The sequence below is a fragment of the Pteropus medius genome, unplaced genomic scaffold, assembly GCF_902729225.1.
Source record: "Pteropus medius unplaced genomic scaffold, Ma_sr-lr_union100, whole genome shotgun sequence".
Classification (NCBI taxonomy): domain Eukaryota; kingdom Metazoa; phylum Chordata; class Mammalia; order Chiroptera; family Pteropodidae; genus Pteropus; species Pteropus medius.
Genome location: NW_024347791.1, coordinates 15,169,703 through 15,188,151, shown reverse-complemented (window position 1 = coordinate 15,188,151; position 18,449 = coordinate 15,169,703). Strand labels below are relative to the sequence as shown.

The 18,449-nt window shown below is 36.3% G+C and overlaps 1 protein-coding gene and 1 pseudogene across 1 annotated transcript; both read right to left on the bottom strand.

Annotated features, from left to right (window-relative positions):
* Positions 1-116: 116 nt before the first annotated feature.
* Positions 117-17,601, bottom strand: LOC120615032 (EF-hand calcium-binding domain-containing protein 1-like). The gene is made up of 6 exons (XM_039878108.1): positions 16,837-17,601; positions 8,072-8,227; positions 6,410-6,514; positions 4,224-4,372; positions 2,110-2,214; positions 117-215 (listed from the first exon to the last, which is right to left on the bottom strand). The coding sequence occupies exons 1-6, from the start codon at positions 16,892-16,894 to the stop codon at positions 168-170; spliced, it is 621 nt and encodes a 206-aa protein (XP_039734042.1). The 5' UTR covers positions 16,895-17,601; the 3' UTR covers positions 117-167.
* Positions 9,716-11,811, bottom strand: LOC120615029 (U2 small nuclear ribonucleoprotein B''-like; annotated as a pseudogene).
* Positions 17,602-18,449: the final 848 nt, after the last annotated feature.

The following is an 18,449-nucleotide window of genomic DNA, read 5'->3' as shown; positions in this document are numbered from 1 at the left end:
CTATACTTAATATTACAGAAACTATTCTTGTAACATCACCTCTCACATTGCAGTAAGTATATGTAACTTAATTAAAGCAAGTATAGAAACTTTACAATAAAAACAAAGATAGGCAACCAGGATCTGTTGTTGATTTTAATACAAGTCGAGTGATTCACGTTCAAAATCTAGAAGTCAGGATGTGTGAATGCCAGAGCTTCAAAATCAAGACAAATCTGTAAAGTAAAAAAGTTAAACTATTAAAACAAAGCTGAAATTAGAAGCTTACATGCTTTAGTTAACTTTTAAGAAGAATTTACTTGATTTATGTCAGAAACATCAGTATTTGTAAGTATTACTACTTTTAGCACAGCCACTTTTTTTTCTGTCAGTGCACATGATTGAAAATTAAGTATGGCCAGGCTATTTCCATATTTTTACTGATAAATAACTTGAGAAGGTGTCTGTTTTTGTGATTTCCCCGTAAGGGCCTCTGGCCCAATGGATTGAATTTGAATATATCAGTTAAGAAGGTTCATCTTCAATTATGACTTACTGATCTAAACTTGTTAGCATAGTAGTAGTGGTGGATAGGATTAAAAGAAGCTGCAGGCAAGGGGTTACATCCTAGTGCCTTGTCAGGTAATATGTATTTTTGCTGAACTCTCAGGTAAAAGAGATTAAAGACCTAAGCATAGGATTGGAAAAAGAAGTTGCTGTCTAGATTAGGCGTCTCGGACTTTAAGGTGCTATGAACCTACGCCTCAGGGTCTTAAAATTCTGTTGGTGGTGGCCAGGGGCTGGTAGCTGGTGGGAATGGGGAGTAGATTAATAGGTATAGAGTTTCAGTTTTGTAAGCTGAAAAGTTCTAGAGAGTAGGTGCACACACTGTGAATGTGCTTAACACTACTGAAGCAAATACTTAAAATTGGTTAGAATGGTAAGTTTTACATTAGGTGTATTTTTCCACAATTAAATTCTCTGACAGCCTTAAAGGGAAGAGCTACTAAGTGGGTTCTGTGTTCTTGAAGGGATTCCTGATCTGTGCTGTGACTGTGTGGAGGTCAGCACTCCCCATCTCCACCAACGTACCTATTTGACCATTGATGAGAGAGAGAGAAACTTTCATTGTGTCAGGCATCAGAAAAAAAAAAGATTCTGATTCAGTTGGTTTGGGGTGAGACCGAGAATCTGCAGTTCTCAAGTTCCTAGGTGGTACGATTGCTGGTGCACAGACTACACTGAGTAGCAGGACTCTAGGTAACCGGGCCACAGATGAACTCTGGGAGTGGCTGGAACTGTTGGTGCTCCATCTGAACCCAACTGGTGACTCCAGTCCAGTCCATTCTACAGTGTTTCACCCATCAGTCTCTCCAAACAAGAAGTCTGCCTTTCACACACTGCTTTTTGCCACACACTTAACAGTTAAAAGTGTGGGAATGTACAGTGGCACAAGTTAAGAGAGACAAGCTGATGTTAAAGAGAGATGACTAAGGATAGCTTAACATTATGTAAGCCCATTCACAAAATCATCTAAATAACTACAGAGAAGAAAAAATTCCAAAAAAAAAAAGTTTATATATCATGTTTGCAAAGCACCGTTAAAGGAATTAAAGGAAATGTTAGTCAAATCAATTATTAGGCTGCCTCTTCTAGCTCAGAAAACTTGTCAAAATCATACATGAAAAACCTTTATGACCACAAAGTATTATTAGATATGTGTCCAAAAATTTTAAAACTTTATTCTCATTGACAATATTTGGGTTGAAAGAGATCAAGTTTTCTCCCAGCAATTTATGGCTGGTACTTGCTGAATCTACTCTTTATTCACCGTTCTATCCATTAAGCCCGCCAAATGTACCCTGGTTTTCTTTGGGAGAATATTGTTAACATACAAGAAATTAGGAATTGTGTATAGCTGAAGTAACAAACAAATGTGTGTTGAATATAATTAAATAGTCACTACTGTCTTGGGTGCCAACACACCATAAAGGGCTCAGCCAGGATGGGGCTGAGCCCTTTATGGTTGCCTAAACTTAGCAGGGGCTGAAGCCCTGCCAAGGTCTATCAAGTGTTAATTTCTAATCCTTTGAAACTTTTCTCGACCAATTTGGGCTGTTGGCACTGTACCTTTTCTTCTGGTAAACATTGTCCAAACACCTCCAACAAAAGTCTGTCTTCTTTCACTGCTTTTTCAAAGTCTGCGAAAGATATCTTGCCATCGTCGTCATAATCCTAGGAGGAAGGTTGATTTCTTGATAAATGAGTTTTTAATATTGCATGAAAAATGCCTAGAATAAAAGATTTTACCAAGTAAAACAGTTCACACTTCTGTAGGTACTACTTATATAAATGAAAATGTACGTAAGGAGGCCACTTACTTTATTCCTGTTAGTCGAATAGGCATACCTGGTATTATGAACTGGATGTATTCCCCTAGGTCCAAATTTATATATTAAAGTTCTAATCCCCAATGTGACAATTTTAGAGATGGGGCCTTTGGGAGATAATTAGGTTTAGATGAAGTCATGTGAGTGGGGCCATCATGATATATTACTGTCCTTGTAAGTAGAGAAAGAGACTACAGCTCTCTTTCTCTGAGATGTGTGGACATGTTGAGGAGGTGGCTGTCTGCAAGCCAGGAAGAGAGCCCTCACTAGGGTAGCGAATCAGCTGGCACCTTGATCCTGGACTTCCTGGTCTCCAGAACCATGAGAAATAAATTTCTGTTGTTTAAGTCACTCGGTCTATGGCAATTTGTTATAGCAGCCCAAGCAGACTAAGATGAGTTGCCCTATATAAAATGGAGCCTTGTTCCTAAAGGACTTATACACTAGGCAAATAAGACAAAAAAGTTAGAGGAAATCCTATTACATTGCTACTTTTGTGATAAGTGCCATAGGGCAAAGGTTCTCAAGCTTAATTTTTAGTAGAATTCGTTCCTCAAAGGATGTCTTACTTCAAAAGATAAAAGTGAATCTGCTCAGTTAAGGAACAAGGCACTGGGAGTGAGAGCATTAACAGTTCAAGATGGACTAGAGTCATGAGAAGTAGCTTTGTAGGCCACTGCTAGGCCTTTAAGGATGGTGGGGGTCTAGCTAGGTGAAGAGTTATGGGGATGAAATGCAGAATAATGGCCCGACCTGAATTATGGCAGTAAGCAGGAGTGTAAGTCTGGAAGAAGACAGACCTGCCTGGAGTGAAGCATTTGTGACAGGAACTATGGATGATTAAGTAAATCATGGGGTGGGGAGCATGTGTATAGATTATAAATGCTTAATTGAATTTGGATATAATTTGATGAGTCCTTGTTTTTTCACTTTTGGGCATAACTAAATCAGGGTTGCTGAAAGTCTAGAGAAAGTTTGAATAATTGTCAGAAAAAGTTCATAACATTTCCTTTCAAATAAGAAAGGGGTGGGTTTGGCACTGAAAAACATACTTGTCTCTCAAGAAGTCTATCCTCAGCCCTAGCAGGGGTGAACGAGAATACTTCTAATGGAAGAGGACACTCTGGGGTCTGTGTTAGCTGAATTTGAGACTCGCAGTCCTCATCATTTGTTTCTTTCTTAAACTACAGAGTAATGTAGGTGAGCTAGACCCAGGCTGCCTTAGGGTCACAATCCTTCACCGGTATCCAGTTCAGGGTCATAGTAAGAGGAGAGAAATCACTATGTCCATAATAGAGAGGTATTATTGGTTTCCCACTAGTGTGATCACGAGTAAACATTTCTGTACTTCAGCTTTCTCATCTGCAAAATAGAGATAATAATTTCTACTCCATAGGGTTGTTGTGAGGATAAAATGAGTTTATATATTAAAGTTCTGTGAAGGGTCTGGCATATAGTAAGCACCCTATATGGAACAACTATTTTTATTATGTTATGAATTATGTTACATGAATTGGAGGGCTAAGGTCATGAAGACAGACTGGAATAGCATCCAATTTTACAAGAATTGTATCTATCGCCTCCCCCAAATTAATAAGGTTTTACTGATACAAAAATATTTTTAAATAAACATTCATTTTATATAGTAATTCATTTAATCACCCAGCTATTCCATAAATATTTACTAATCATGTACTATCAGCAGGCACAATGTGAGACAATGGATAGAGCAGAGAATAAACTCCTGTGCTCATAAAAGTCACATTTATTATGGAGGGAAGTAAATCATTTCTTCATCTTAAGCTTTATCCAACATCCATTTGATTGAATATAATTATGGTTTTTCATTCTTACCATTTTCTTCAGTGTTAAATCTACCAACTCTTTTATTCCTTCATCAGTCTCTTCAGATGACTGTTGGTATAGACTGTTCTTCAACATGTCAAATATTTCCTCTCGAGAAATATAACCATCGCCGTTCAAATAATAAACTTCAAAACAGACTTTTTGAAGCATAAAAAGTTTAAAGATTTGGATAAGAACAGTTAAAATGTCATTAGTCTTCTTAGTTATTTCAATATATAATAATAGAAAAAAACAATTTATACAACCTATAATTGTTGATCTATATAGTAGAGAGATCTTAAAATAAAACACCCTTTAGTACATTTCTTTCCAGAAGATTAAACACCCCTTGGAATGTGAAAAGAAAGACATAATTTCTGGAATTTAAAATTGAGGGTTTAAAAATATTATGAAGTCGCAATAAAGAAGATAAATATTTTTAAACTTTTGATTATACAATTATATATATACACATACATGTATATATGTATGTGTGTGTATATCTCAGTATTATGATTCTCTTCCTACACAGAGTACAAAAACTAAGTACATACTTCACTATATCACTGACAAATAACATTTTTTAGTCTATTTGGGTAGTGAGTCTGTCATTTCCTTGAGACCTGCCTGTATACGCTATCCAAAATAATCAATCTCTCCCTGGAGTGTCTTCCATCTCACAGGGTAAGCACTACCACAGTTCATTCATTCATCCCACAAATGACTTACTCAGGTCCTGGGAATATAGCAGTGAAAGAGCTCTTGTGGATTTTGTAATCCAGCTAAATGTTAGCAAAAGCAATAGGACTATGTATAAAACTCCAGAGTATCAGATTAGCTATATCTTTTTGTTGAGTTTCTCCAATCTGTAGCATACATATGAGTTTGCAACACAACCCTACTTGAAGTAGTATTTTCCCCAAATTAATGTATCTTGAAAAGTATATTAAATATTTTTAGGAAGTGAGATTAGAGGAAAAATTTTTCAAGTGTGATGCTATACAATCACAGATAGCTACTATCAATGCCAACCATTTTTACCAGGTATTAGTATTACCACAAGAATTTACATCCAAGAAACGTAGTTTTTCACTTTTCAGTGAGACTTTTGTGTAAGAACACCACAAAAAGCTTAAGTGGCAACTATATTTAAACGTCATGTGTGAAAAATTAGACTAGAAAAGAGACATTAAGAAACAAACCACAAAAACAAAGGAACAAAAAAGTGTAAATGTCAGAGAAAGTTGGTGATTTTTTAAAATGTTGCTATTATTTTTTAAAATGTGTGTTTAATTTAGGAAACTTCTTTTCCCAAATCCAAATACAAGAGGGAGAACAAGAAGGAATAAAAATTCGCTTACTTACTCAGAACTCCGCAATCTTCTCTTAAGCAAATTTGAAGCAATTTGTTTCCTTGAAAACTGATATTTAAAATTGCTCCTATTCTCTTTCCAGGGTTCCTCACCCCAAATCCTGGCACCAGAGGTGTAAAGCACAGGAAATGTACATCACGCCAATGGTAGAAGTGAGGCGAGGCCAGAGTTATTTCCAGGCAAATTGTGAACTGGGAATTTTTTTTTTTTTTGAATTCTGAACATCTCTATTCTGTAGGAAGCACCCTTTATGATCCTCCTCCCTTTGGGCTTTCATTGCCCTCAGCCTTTTCACTTTTCACTCATCTACACTAACTCTAACACTAGAGCACTGGTGTCTAGTAGTTAATGCATGTTTTACCTCATTTGGTGTCAATTCCTCACATTTTCTTCGATGAAAAGACAAGATATGGCCCTAATGTGACCTATGCATTGTCCCCATATCAATGATCCTTTCCTACTGAGACCAGAGGCAGCCTCAAAAGCTCAGCCTTGTCAGCTGATCTGAGTTGGCATAAGCCCTAACCCTTAGTTTCTACTCTTAGCCTGGGCCTTAAGTCCAAGTCTCATCTTGGTGGCATTTGTGCATTACAGAACCAGAGAATGAAGAATGAAGTGTTTGGGGATCCTGGGACCAGGGGCTCTTCTGTGAAATAGGACGCCCCTTTCATCTATTTATCTTTTTACTCTGTCATGAAGCATTTTTGCAAGGTTGCTATGGAGAACACTAATTTTATGTATTTTTAAAATATTTAAATATTTACTAAATACAAAATTGACAATATATATTACTAAGCCAGTAATTACATATAGAAATCTTACACTTCAGCTTTTCTTCAAAAGTCCCTCGAAGAAACACTGATAATCCTTTAACCCACTCTTTTACATTTATACAATTATCATTATCTTCATCAAATGCAAAAAATACTGAAAAAAAGAACATTAAGTGTATTATAATTTGCAGGTATTTTATAATTCAAGAGTATGTATGTATGAATAGATTTTTTAAATTTTCCTCTCAAATCGAGAGGGAAAAAAGGATTTTGGCACAATATTTCTCAAAAGGGTCAAAATTGCTGGAAACATGTTTCCTCTAAATTTTTACAGAAAGAAAATGGTCATTCTCCATGATGAATGATAAGCTTCATTTGTGACATTTTGTACAGTTACTATGAGCCAAGAAGTTCAACAGTGCAGCCAATCAATGTGATAATTTTTATTCTAAAAAGAATGGCTAAATTCTGATCTAAAGAGTTTGTACAATACCTAAATTACTAAATTTTTTTTTTTAAATTACCAATGAAATCTTAGTGTTATCCTATTATTGACTTTTTTGGGGATGATGAATATATTGATTATTTTGATTATAGCTCTGGTTTCAAGGGTGTACATATATATATCAAAACTTACAAAATTGAACCCTAAAAATATGTTAGTGAAAAATGACTGGATCAGGTTAAATAACTTCCTATTTAAAAAAAAAAATTATCTTTTAGTTGATTTTTTTCAGTATAAAGAGTAATTATCAGTAATTTTGGTACTGATACATTCTTCAATTTTGAGGAAAAAGAAGTCATTTAGTGATAATTTACATGTCCATAGCATATGAATCCGAAGACATCATGATTAAAAACCAATGCTTATCTTTAAAAAAAAAAAAAATACTGAGGGGGGAGGTTGATTGGGTAAAGGGGATCAAATATGTGGTGACAGAAAGAAATCTAACTATGGGAACACACTGTAAATATATATATGCCTCACTGCTAAAGTGTACAGCTAAAACTTATTGGATTTCATTAACCAATGTCACCATAAAAAAATTAATTAATGAATTTAAAAAATACTGCTTATTTAGTTCACTATTGGTTATCTCTCAAAGTGGTATCAGTTATAAAAAAAAAAAAATCCTGAGCAAGTTTATATTAAAAACTATCCTCACAATCAAATCAACTACTGTTTTATATTGGCAGTGCTACCGGAATTATGTCTTAGTTTGGCATTAAAAACTTTAAAGTCTTGAAAATCACATGATATCACTTATATGTGGGCTATAAACCTGAAAGCAACAAAGGAACAGGATGAACAAACAGAGACTCATGAACATGGACTATAGACTAGTGGTTACCAGAGGGTAGGGGGTGGGAGAGAGGAGGTAGACAGGGTAAAGAGGGTCAAATATATGGGGTGGGGGAGGTCAAAGTGGGTATAGGGGATCAAATATATGGTAGCTGAAGGAAACTGGACTTTGGGTGGTAAACACACACTAGAATATACAGATGTCAAATTATGATGTGCACCTGAAAATTATATAATTGTATTAACCAATGTTAACCCGATAAACTTAATTTAAAAAAATAAAAATAAAAAAATTTAAAGTCTTTAATAAAAACTGTATAATATTTGCCATATATTAATATAAAAAATGTCATGTTTGTATATCTGCCATCTTGGCTTGGCCCATTTCAGGCTCTTATGACCTCTTACCCCTATTCATTAGCATATCATCAGTCATTCCAAATAAGTTGTGCAGGATCGCTCGAAATGTGTTACGATCTAGTCCAGCGTTATCAAGTCTTACGTCAGCTCTTTCCAGCAAGCTGTGAAAAAGTCTTATGAGACACTCCACTTCAACTTTTTTGACTGTGAAATGAAAACATAAATAAATAGAACTTAGTTTTAATCATTGAGTTCTCCAATCTAATTAAAAGTTTTTTTTTTTCCTATGATGCTAGATGCCCTAGTGAGTTTTTAAGAGTATGACATGAACTTGTTACTTAAGAATTTATACAATTAAGATGGGTCTCACTCGGAAGTCTCATAAGACAGTATATAAACAATAAATTATGTAATATAACATTCACCACTATAGACATATGAAGAGAAATCAGTATGGGAAAGTATTTTCATGGAGGTAGACTTTGAACTAGGTCTTGAAGGCTGCATAGTATTTATATGGGAAGGAATGTGTGGGGGTGGTAAAGATGAGAATTCCAGGGAGAGAGAACAGCATGAATTAAAGCAAAGTGGTAGAATGGAGGTTGAGGCTGAACATGCCTTATTGGGAACCAGCAGTGGAAAGAAGTGAAAAATAAGATTGAAGAAGATGGGCTGATGGTAGAGGGCCTTGGATGCCTGGTCAGAGGGTCAACATTTATTTAACTGGAGCAGTGTTTCTCATGGTGTCATCTTTGCGCCAACTATATGAGAATCAACTCCCTCTACATTGCTTGTTAAATATGCAAATTGTCAGGCCTTGGCGCAGACCTACTAAGTCAGAATTGCAAACAGTGGATCCAGGAATTAGCTTCTAGACAAGAGCTTGGTTGACTCTTCCGTGCCTTAATGGTTGAGAAGTGGTTTAGGAAAAGTCATCTGACATAGTCATATTGAAGGGGAAAACTGGAAGCACAGAAGCCAGGCTTAGAGTGATGGGGCTAGGAAGGTGGATATGAGGTCTGGGAGTGGGGAGGGAGCCGGAGATACTGCAAAATAATAATCAGTAGCACTTGGTGACTGATTTTCAAACTTAAACTTTTTAATACTCACATACCTGGATCTCACTCTAGACTTAGTAAACTAATGGTAGTTGTAAGAAGTGCACAGGTGATTCTAATGCATCATCATGACTGAGAACTAAGGATTAGATTTGGCGAGTTGGGGGTCCTAGACTTAAGCATTTGGGTTCTACTTCCATTTCTGAGAGACTAAATAGCTGAGAGACAGACAAGTCAAATAGCATCTTTATGCTTCAGAATCCTCACCTATAAAAATTGGATATTGTCCTAGATATCTCTGAGATTCCTTAAATGACTAAAAGTCTAATTCTACGAATCAAAGATTGAGAGAACTAAAAGAGAAGGGAAAGCTGGTTACGATTTTTCTTCTTCTCTCCCTTCTCCTCTGTGTGTGTGCGTGTGTGTGTGTGTGTGTGTGTGTGCGTGCGCGTGCATGTGTGTGTGAGTGGGGGGAGAAAGTTATTTTAGGTCCTGTCTTTGAGATGATTTCAGGTGACTCAACTGAAATTAATGACAACACATGGCAAATATATAGTTCATAACAATATGGTTTCCATTGTGGTCAGAATGACTTGATTCTTAGGGCAATGATTGACAAATCTAAAGAATAAGCAATTACAAAGTACCTAAATACTGTTTTATGAAATGAATTAGATTCTCAGGCTTCACACTAATATAAATCCTGAAATATGACGTAAAGGTCTTTTTTATCTATCCAGTAAGCATTTAAGTGCCACGCATGAGCTAGGCAATGAATATACCATGTTTCCTGCTCTCAAGATTGCTACACTTTGGTCAAGAGATAAAGTATGTGCAATAAAGTATTAACAAACACTATGATTGATGATGGTTGGCAGTGACACAAAGGAAGGAATAACCAATTAGGGACAGGTGGTAAGAGATTAAGAAGGGTACCAAGGAAGAGGTGTCACTTAAGACCAGCCAAAGGAGTAGGCGTTAGCCAGAGGAGGCAGCTTGAAGGCATGGAATCATGTTCTGAGAGCTGTAGATGGTTTAGTCTGGCTAGGTGACAGAATTGTTTGACTCTACAGACAATGGGGAGCTTGTTGAAAAATTTTGGCAAGTTAAAAGGACTGGATTTGCATTTAAGGAAGATCTCTTTGGCAATAGATCCTTGAAAGTACCTTATAAATTCTTACATCTGGTAAATCCAGATGTAACAGGTTATATTTTCCCAAAGACCATTTAAACAATCTACCCCACTCCATATGCTCTTTTATAGCATAACTTTGACACTCCTGCCTTAAAAAATGAGATCTATGTCTCTTTCACTTGAAACTAGGGAGATTTTTGTGTTGGTTTCATTTCAATCATATAGTAGAATTGAGGTGATGTGACTTTTTTTTTTATAGAATACAAATAAGTTTATTGTACAAATTTAAAACCTGCACAAAAATTTCTTTCATTTCCCCCCACTCCTATTAAAATGTCCTGACCAAATGGTATCAAAACACTATAAATAACACTAAATCCTTTAAAGACAAATATTCTTGGCAGCTCCAGCCTATCCATTATTTTCAGATTCAACAAATGCAATGGCATGCCTCACAAGTACCAAATGTACTTCTTTGAAACCAGGAACTGATTAAACAACATGGATGACATCATCTCATTAATCTCTTCTGGTATTTACCAGAGGATAATCAGGATAATCAGGGACCTGAGGATTTGGTGTTTCATTCCCTTGAGTATTAGCTGAATTTGGTGTTCCTTGGCCAGGCATTTTATTTGTGGTCATTATTGTCTGTTCCAGTTTTAGCTTTTTTGTCAGCGAAAGTGCCACACATTTTAGATATTATATCAGAATCTGTTTTTGCATACTGGATTCACACTGTTTTACCATAAGATGGAAACCCTTGTAACTGTCTCAAGGCATTTGTGGATGAGCCCAGTTCTTTAAATATAACAAAGGCTTGCCTCCTCATCTTCATGGTCTTGAAAGCCACAATTCCATGTGGCCAAAGTGAGAAAATAGAACATATAGGGGACCTCTTCAATTTTTTTTGTCATTCATGTTGTTGATATATACTGTATAATTTGGTCTGATACCCATGTTTTGAGTTAAACTGAGGTGATGAGGTGATATAACTTTCAAGCTTAAGTCATAGAAAAGGATACAGCTTCTCTGAGATAAAAACTTAGAAATACATTTCTTTTTTGGAATATGAAGAAAAAGGAAGCTCAGATGTGGACACAGTGTATGGGGTGTACAGTATATTAATATTTCTTGAAAGTAGACCTGCTCAACTCTGATGGAGAATTATTACTTGAGTGAAAATGTTAGCACTAATCATAGTGTGAAAACAGATCCCTGAAAAGAGCAAGGTTTAAAGAGTCAGAAGCTGCTCCAAGTCAAATATTGACAGGTCATCCAACAAAGCAATCAAAGATTTTAGGCACAATTTTTAGCAGGTAAATTTTTCTGAGTTTATTCATGTGGCTCAATTTCATTATATCTAAAGACCTTACACACGTGGTCAAGGAACTACTGCGAATATTTGAGAAATGCGAGTAGTGAGAATGATGTTGAGATGCCAGAGGTTGACTCATGTTATTAAACTTTTTAGTTTGGAATAACTTTAGATTTACAAAAGAGATGCATGCAATGATAGCAGAATTCCCATAAACTCTTCAGTGTTAACATCTTGTGTAACCATGCTACATTTGTCAAAACTAATACACTAACACTGGCACTAAATTACAGATTTTACCAGTTTTTCCACTTCTTTTTTCGGTGGTTGTTCTAGGATCCATTTGGTTGCCACATCTCCAATCTATGAGTAAGTTTTCAGTCTTTCCTTGCCTTTCATGACCTTGACAGTTATTTTGCAGAATGTTCCTTAATTTAGCTTTGTATGTTTTTATTGTGACTTGACTATGGTTACGTGTTTTGGGGGAGAATGCCAGAGATAAAGTGCTATTTTTGTCATCACACATCAGAGTACACATATTAACATATCACTGCTAATAACCTCTACTTGGTTAAGCTGGTGTACAGGTTTCTCTGCTGTAGTTACTATTTTCCTTTTCCACAATCTATTCTTTAGAAACTGGTCTCTTAAGGAAAAGAGACGCTCCACTTCTTGGGAAGGGTTATCTATCCTATTATTTGGAATTTTCTCTGTAAGAAAGATTTTTTTCTTTTCCATTTATTTATTCATTTATGTCCAAATGGAGTCACAGATATTTAGTTTATACCAATACTGTAGCTCTGTTCTCAAATTGTTCCAGTGTTGGCCACTGGTAGTTTTCAAGTTGGTTCCTGTATCTCTTTCACATATCCCCATCCTTTTGCTTTTTCAGCACTTCCTTGCTTTCTGGCACTACTTGCCAGGCTCGTCTTGTATTATCCTTGTGAGATAATAGAAAAAATACGTATTGGTATCTGCCCCCTGTTCCTAGTACAGAGCTCCTAAAAATCCTTGCAATTTCCTAAGTGATGTAAGCACTAGCACATTCTTTTCTCTCTGGTCTTTGACCCAAGTTCTGGACATTGAGCTCCTAAATTCTCAAATTTCCTGGGTGACAGCCATGTCTTTTGTTCTGAGGTGACTGTTGGTAGCTCCTGGATGAGGCCTGATCACCTGAAAGACCAAGCCCTGATTAAAAACCCAGAACTTTCAGCCGCACCCACCATTCTTGAGAGGGGCTAGAAATTGAGTTAACAATCTATTATGCCTATGTGATGAAATCTCCATAAAAACCCCAAAGTAAGAATTTGGGGAAAGTTGGTCACAGGGATGGGGAGCACGACATAGGGAATGTAGTCAGTAGTACTGTAATGGCTATGTGTAGAGCCAGATGCGTGATAGAGGAATTGGGATCATTTCATAAACTATATAAATGTCTTATGTACTGTGTACCTAAAACTAAAAACAAAATTATAAATTCATAGGGAAAAAAAGTTTGGTGAGCTTCTGAGTTGGCGACCATAAAGATGCTGGGAACATGACAGAGAACATGGACACTCGCATCTCTCCCCACATACCTCGCCCTATGCATCTCTTTCATTTGGCTGTTCCTAATCATATCCTTTTGTAATCAATCGGTCATCTATTAAGTAAACTGTTTCCTTGAGTTCTGTTAGCCACTGTAGTGAATTAATTGAACCCAAGGAAGTGGTCCTGGAAACCTCAGATTTATAGCCAGTTGGTCAGAACCTGTGGCACAGGTAACCACCCAGACTTGTGATTGGCCTCTGAAGTGGGTGGCAATCCTGTAGTGCTTAATGCTTAACCTGTGTTCTCATTCTATCTCCAGGTAGTGTCAGAATTGAGTAAAATTGTAGGACACTCAGCTGGTGTCAGGGAATTGTTTACTGAGGAAAACCTCCATACAAATGGTGAAAACGCCAGAAGTGTGAGTGTGGTAGTAGTGTCAGAGTAAAATAAACACAGCAGTGCAAGTTTTTCCTTTACACTCTGTACAGCTACTTCATCAAGGAATTTTTTTTTTTTTTTAATTAGAGAGTACCACTTTGAAACCACGGTCTAGGTGCTGGATGTGACTTTTGCTGCTGGTGTTGATGTTTCTAGGCCCTCTCAGCTGGGGAATAAGTATATATAGGAACCTATGTATGCCTACATATTGGCACATTATGTCTCACAAAGAAAGTAAAACCGAATATTAGACTAGGCCCTTAGGTGGTCCTGGGCTAAGTGCCAGAAGAGATGATCAATTGTATTAAAAACTCATGAACACTTAGGGAACAGGGGCTCATGAATTCACAAGGGCAAATCATACTGGATTTAACTTATTTCCTCCTCTGGCAGGAATGGATTAGAGAAATGCTGTCCACATGTATTTCAACTTTAACACATCTGATAAAAATCTTATTCTTATGTTAGTATCCACTCAGTATCAAGTACTGCCCAGAGCACAATAGTAGGCTCTCTAATGTCTGCTAAATAATCATCAACCACTTGCAAATTGGAGAGGTTAAGGAATATGCTGGATGAGTCAGGTTTCAAATTAACATCCAGATGCCAAAATGATCGTTTTAATCGAACAAATGAAAAATTTAGGACGTTTTTATATTCTTCACTTAGCTTTAAAAAAGTTAATAGGTGTGAAAAAGGCTGAGTCAATTCTCAATTGAGGTTAGGCTGACAGATTGAAGTTCACCTGGAAAAGACAATTTTGGCCAGGAATCCTCAAACTTTAGTGTTTAAGAATACATGGAGTGAACAGTCTGGATGCTCAGCCCTACTTTGAGATTCTGATGGAGATACTCCTACCACACGATGAGTAAGTACAAAGCCAGGATCAACTATAGAATTTGTGGGCCCAAATGCAGAAAAATGTAGTTCACCTGTTCAAAAAATTAAAATCAGTGTTAGCAGAGCATTAAACGAAGCACGTGGCCCTATGAGAACATTAGGTTACAAACCCACGAAACCATTTATTACACCCTGAAGTAATTTGTCGACCTTCCCTACTCCATTAAAGGGCTATTGTTTGGATAGGGAATAAGATTTGTGCGACTCATAAACAGGGCAGCCCTGTTTAACAAAACTTCCTGATGATGGAAACGTTATGTACCTGTGCTAACCAATTTGGTAGCTACAACCGTACATGCAGTTACTGAGCCCAAGGAAGGGGTCCTGGAAACCTCAGATTTATATCCAGTTGGTCAGAACCTGAGTAGCTCGTGTGATTAAAATTGGATTTTAAATTCTACTTAATTTACATTCAAATCGCCATATGTAGCTAGTGGTTACCATATTAGACAATGAAGCTCTAGAGCGCAGTATGAAGATCTATACGTGGAAGTTATACTAGCCTTAGAATATAAGACATTCTAGAACTGGGGAAAAATGGAAACAGCTGCTTGGTAATGTAATGAATTTTCTTTCGTGAGGTCACTGGAGGAAGCCAGCGGAAGACCTAACTCATGCAGTGATGGCAGTTTGGACTGGAAGAATCCATGTGGCACATGAGGGCTTAGCAAATTATGAGGGCTCCCTCCTAAACTCTAAAGCAAAGCCCAGGAAAAAACAATCCCAACTTTCAGCCACATGGGACAATTAGAACTTTGTACATCAAGAGAATAAGACAGTCCCTTCCTGAGAAGAGAAAGCCAAGGTACCATTAGCTGTTAAGCCACCCCACTCAAACTATTAAGAACCAAATTCTAGTCATGAAAGGACCAGTATCTATTCTGGTCTCAAATGGAAGGACCCAAGAACTAAGCTGGATCCAAAAAATTTTCTTTGTGCACTAACTAGGAGACAACACTATATAGAATGATTATAAGGGTCTACAATGCTTATTAGTAGAAATAATTCGAGAAATAAAGATTATTTGAGTTTGGGTTCTGGCAACGGACTATCTGTTCTAGCTCTGCCTCTACCAGAAAAGTCTACTGTGTAATTTTCAACAAACGACTTAATCTAAGACTTGGTTTCCTCATCTGAAAATGTGGAAATATCACCTACATCACTGGGTTTGTTCTTAAAGATGATGAACATAAAACATTTAGCAGTGTCTTGCCAATGAACAGCTCGATAAAGATCAGCTGTTAGTAATCTGAGTGTAAAACAGTAATCTGGTTTACTGGTGAATAACTATGTTTAGGCATTCAGGGCCTGAATTATGGATGATAATTTAAGTGTCAAAAGCTTTGGGGAGAAAAAGAAATGTTTCGTTCCTTTTTTCAAACAAGTATCTCTTTTATAGAAACCTATAAGGGATATGGGTCTGATCAAGTATTACATATTCATACCTACAGGCTATTTCAGAGAATTGTTTTCAAATAACAAATTATAGTATTAAACACTCATATGGGAGCAGACATTGCTAAGAATAATTTCATTAGGATGGGGAGAGGAGTTATATTTTTTTAAAGTATGCAAAATTTCCTTTTGAATGTTATAGAACGCTGGCTGTTAAGAAAGCAGCAAATGACAATGGAATTGGAAAACAGACTTTAGAAGTGCTTGAGGAGCTTAGATCATTTAAAATCCAACTGGAATAAGAGAAAACAGAATCAAACCTACAATGAGGTTCTTAGACAAGGTGGTGCCTATTCCAATGAGGGAGGTCATACAAGGAAAAATGGAAGTGCCCAACAATGAGGCCATAAAAATGACTGAAATAAAAGTAACTTCTTTAAATTCTAAAAACAAATTCACAGAATTATCAGTCAGGAATGCCTGTGGTCAAACAAAATTCACAAGATTACTTTTTAAGGTCAGGGCAAGGAATCCCCCCAAACCTGTTAGTTATAATCAACATTTGCCATGTTCAAAGCACCATGCTATTTCAACAGCTAAAGTGTCTTTCTTATCTCCATCAATCTCGAGAGAGCAATCACCTGCCTCTATAGATTTTGTGTCAGAGAACTCAGGGAACTGGTCAAAGTAAATATTTACACTTTGAAATCTCTTATCAAATTTCAGACTATAATAACATCAGCCCTTGGCTGGCAAATAATCTTTTAGCACTCATGATGTCATGTCAATTCTCAAGGTTTTCTTCCCAAATACACAAAATATATTTTAGGATACCTGATAATTAAAATATTTTTAGTGTTAAGTGCAGGGATAATCGTTCACTTGCATCTATTTTTCTAAATGACCAAAATATATAGAAAATAGAGGAACTCTACTTTGGTGTTACAAAGCACTTGTTGATATCTAACTAATATGTCTATCAAAGCTTCTATTTGAATAAAGATACTCAGGTGGTGTTGGATGTCTGGTCAGTACTTACAGCTCTTGACAGTTTTACTGATAGATTCCACCAGTTTCCTCAGAGGCTTCTGGTCCATGTCCAATGTGGCTTCAACACACTGTAGGCTTCTGATAGCCTAGCTCTAAGCCTAGGCGTACTGGCCTGCCACTGATTCCACAGTTCACTACACCGTACCCAACAAAGAATGTGACCATGGCAACATTCTAGCAAACAAGCATAGGTTCTCGAATAATTGGAAAATATGCAACAATGGTTGTTACTCAATACTAAGGTAGTGATTTCAGTATTACTGTGATCCAAAATATTACAGCAATTGCAACATTTACCATTTACCAACAAGTACCATTAAGTGCTAAACAGCACTTAAAGTGGTACTTAATATTACTATTTATATTTCCTCAGCAAAAATTCTACGGTTGAAAATGTTTCCCTCCTATTTGAACACAATGACTGAATATTATTAAGATCTTAAAGTTGAAATAATTTCCAGGCTATAAATAGCTCCTTTTATAGGTTATAACCTCTTTGGGAACTTTAACTAAGCACCATCTCATGATACCCAAACAGAGGTTTTAATCTGGGAGCTTCTAGACAATGTTAAATCCCACTTTTACCCCTCCGACTAATATCTGACTAACTGGTAGGAAAACATGATGTAACAATGCCAAAACTGGCCAAGAAACAACTGTTCTAACTCTTGCCTATTGTCAAATCTGAGTACAGAGAACAAACATTTTCTGGTCTATGTCTGCTGGTCCTCACTGTGGTAAGGCAAAAAAAAAAAAAAAAAAAAAACTAAAGTGAATCTGAGAATTTAGGACACTATATTCTTACTAAATTTTTAATAAAATATGAAAACAGATTTTAAAATAAGGCAAATACAGCTGGAAACAACAAAAATCTTTCCCCAAACTTTTCTTAATAGATTTTAAGTTGAAAACTAGTGATTTTTTGAAGTGTGAAACCTGTCACTTAAGTCTGAAGAATAACTGTTCTGTTTCTCTGAGGTTTGTCTATTATTCTCTATGAAAGAAAACTGGGTGATCTATTTTAGCACATCTTGACTGAAGGAATATAAATCCATACTTTGTATAAAATAAATTCAGGACACTCTTATGGCATTTAAAACAACTAAATATAATAAGGGCAACCAAATGAATCTAGAACCACCAGAAAAAGGTAGTTACTGGTATAAATTCAATTTTCTTATCCTGACACTCATCATTTTTGTTGCAGTTACTATATTCTAATTATCCAAGTAACGCGCTTTGTGTTTTTAAAATTGATGTAAAATTATTCAAGAAAATGAATGGTTTGGTGGAGGGAGGAAAAGATGTTAACTCGCATATATAACATCACTCAAATTTTCTTCCCCATACCTCATTAGAATACTGTCAGAGGAACAATGAAAAAGTGTCTCCTAGACAGTCAATACAGTCTGATAAAAACACAATTTTTTTTGCCAAATCACTTCCTCCCCCAGTCTAATAAAATGAACAATTAGTTGCTGCTAGTGGGATATAATCATCATATACTGGACCAATCTGTGAAGGTACACTTCATGTTCATGGCAAAGCTGATCAACAAATAACCTGATAAACCTACCTTTTAGCGTTTTCATGAACAATTCT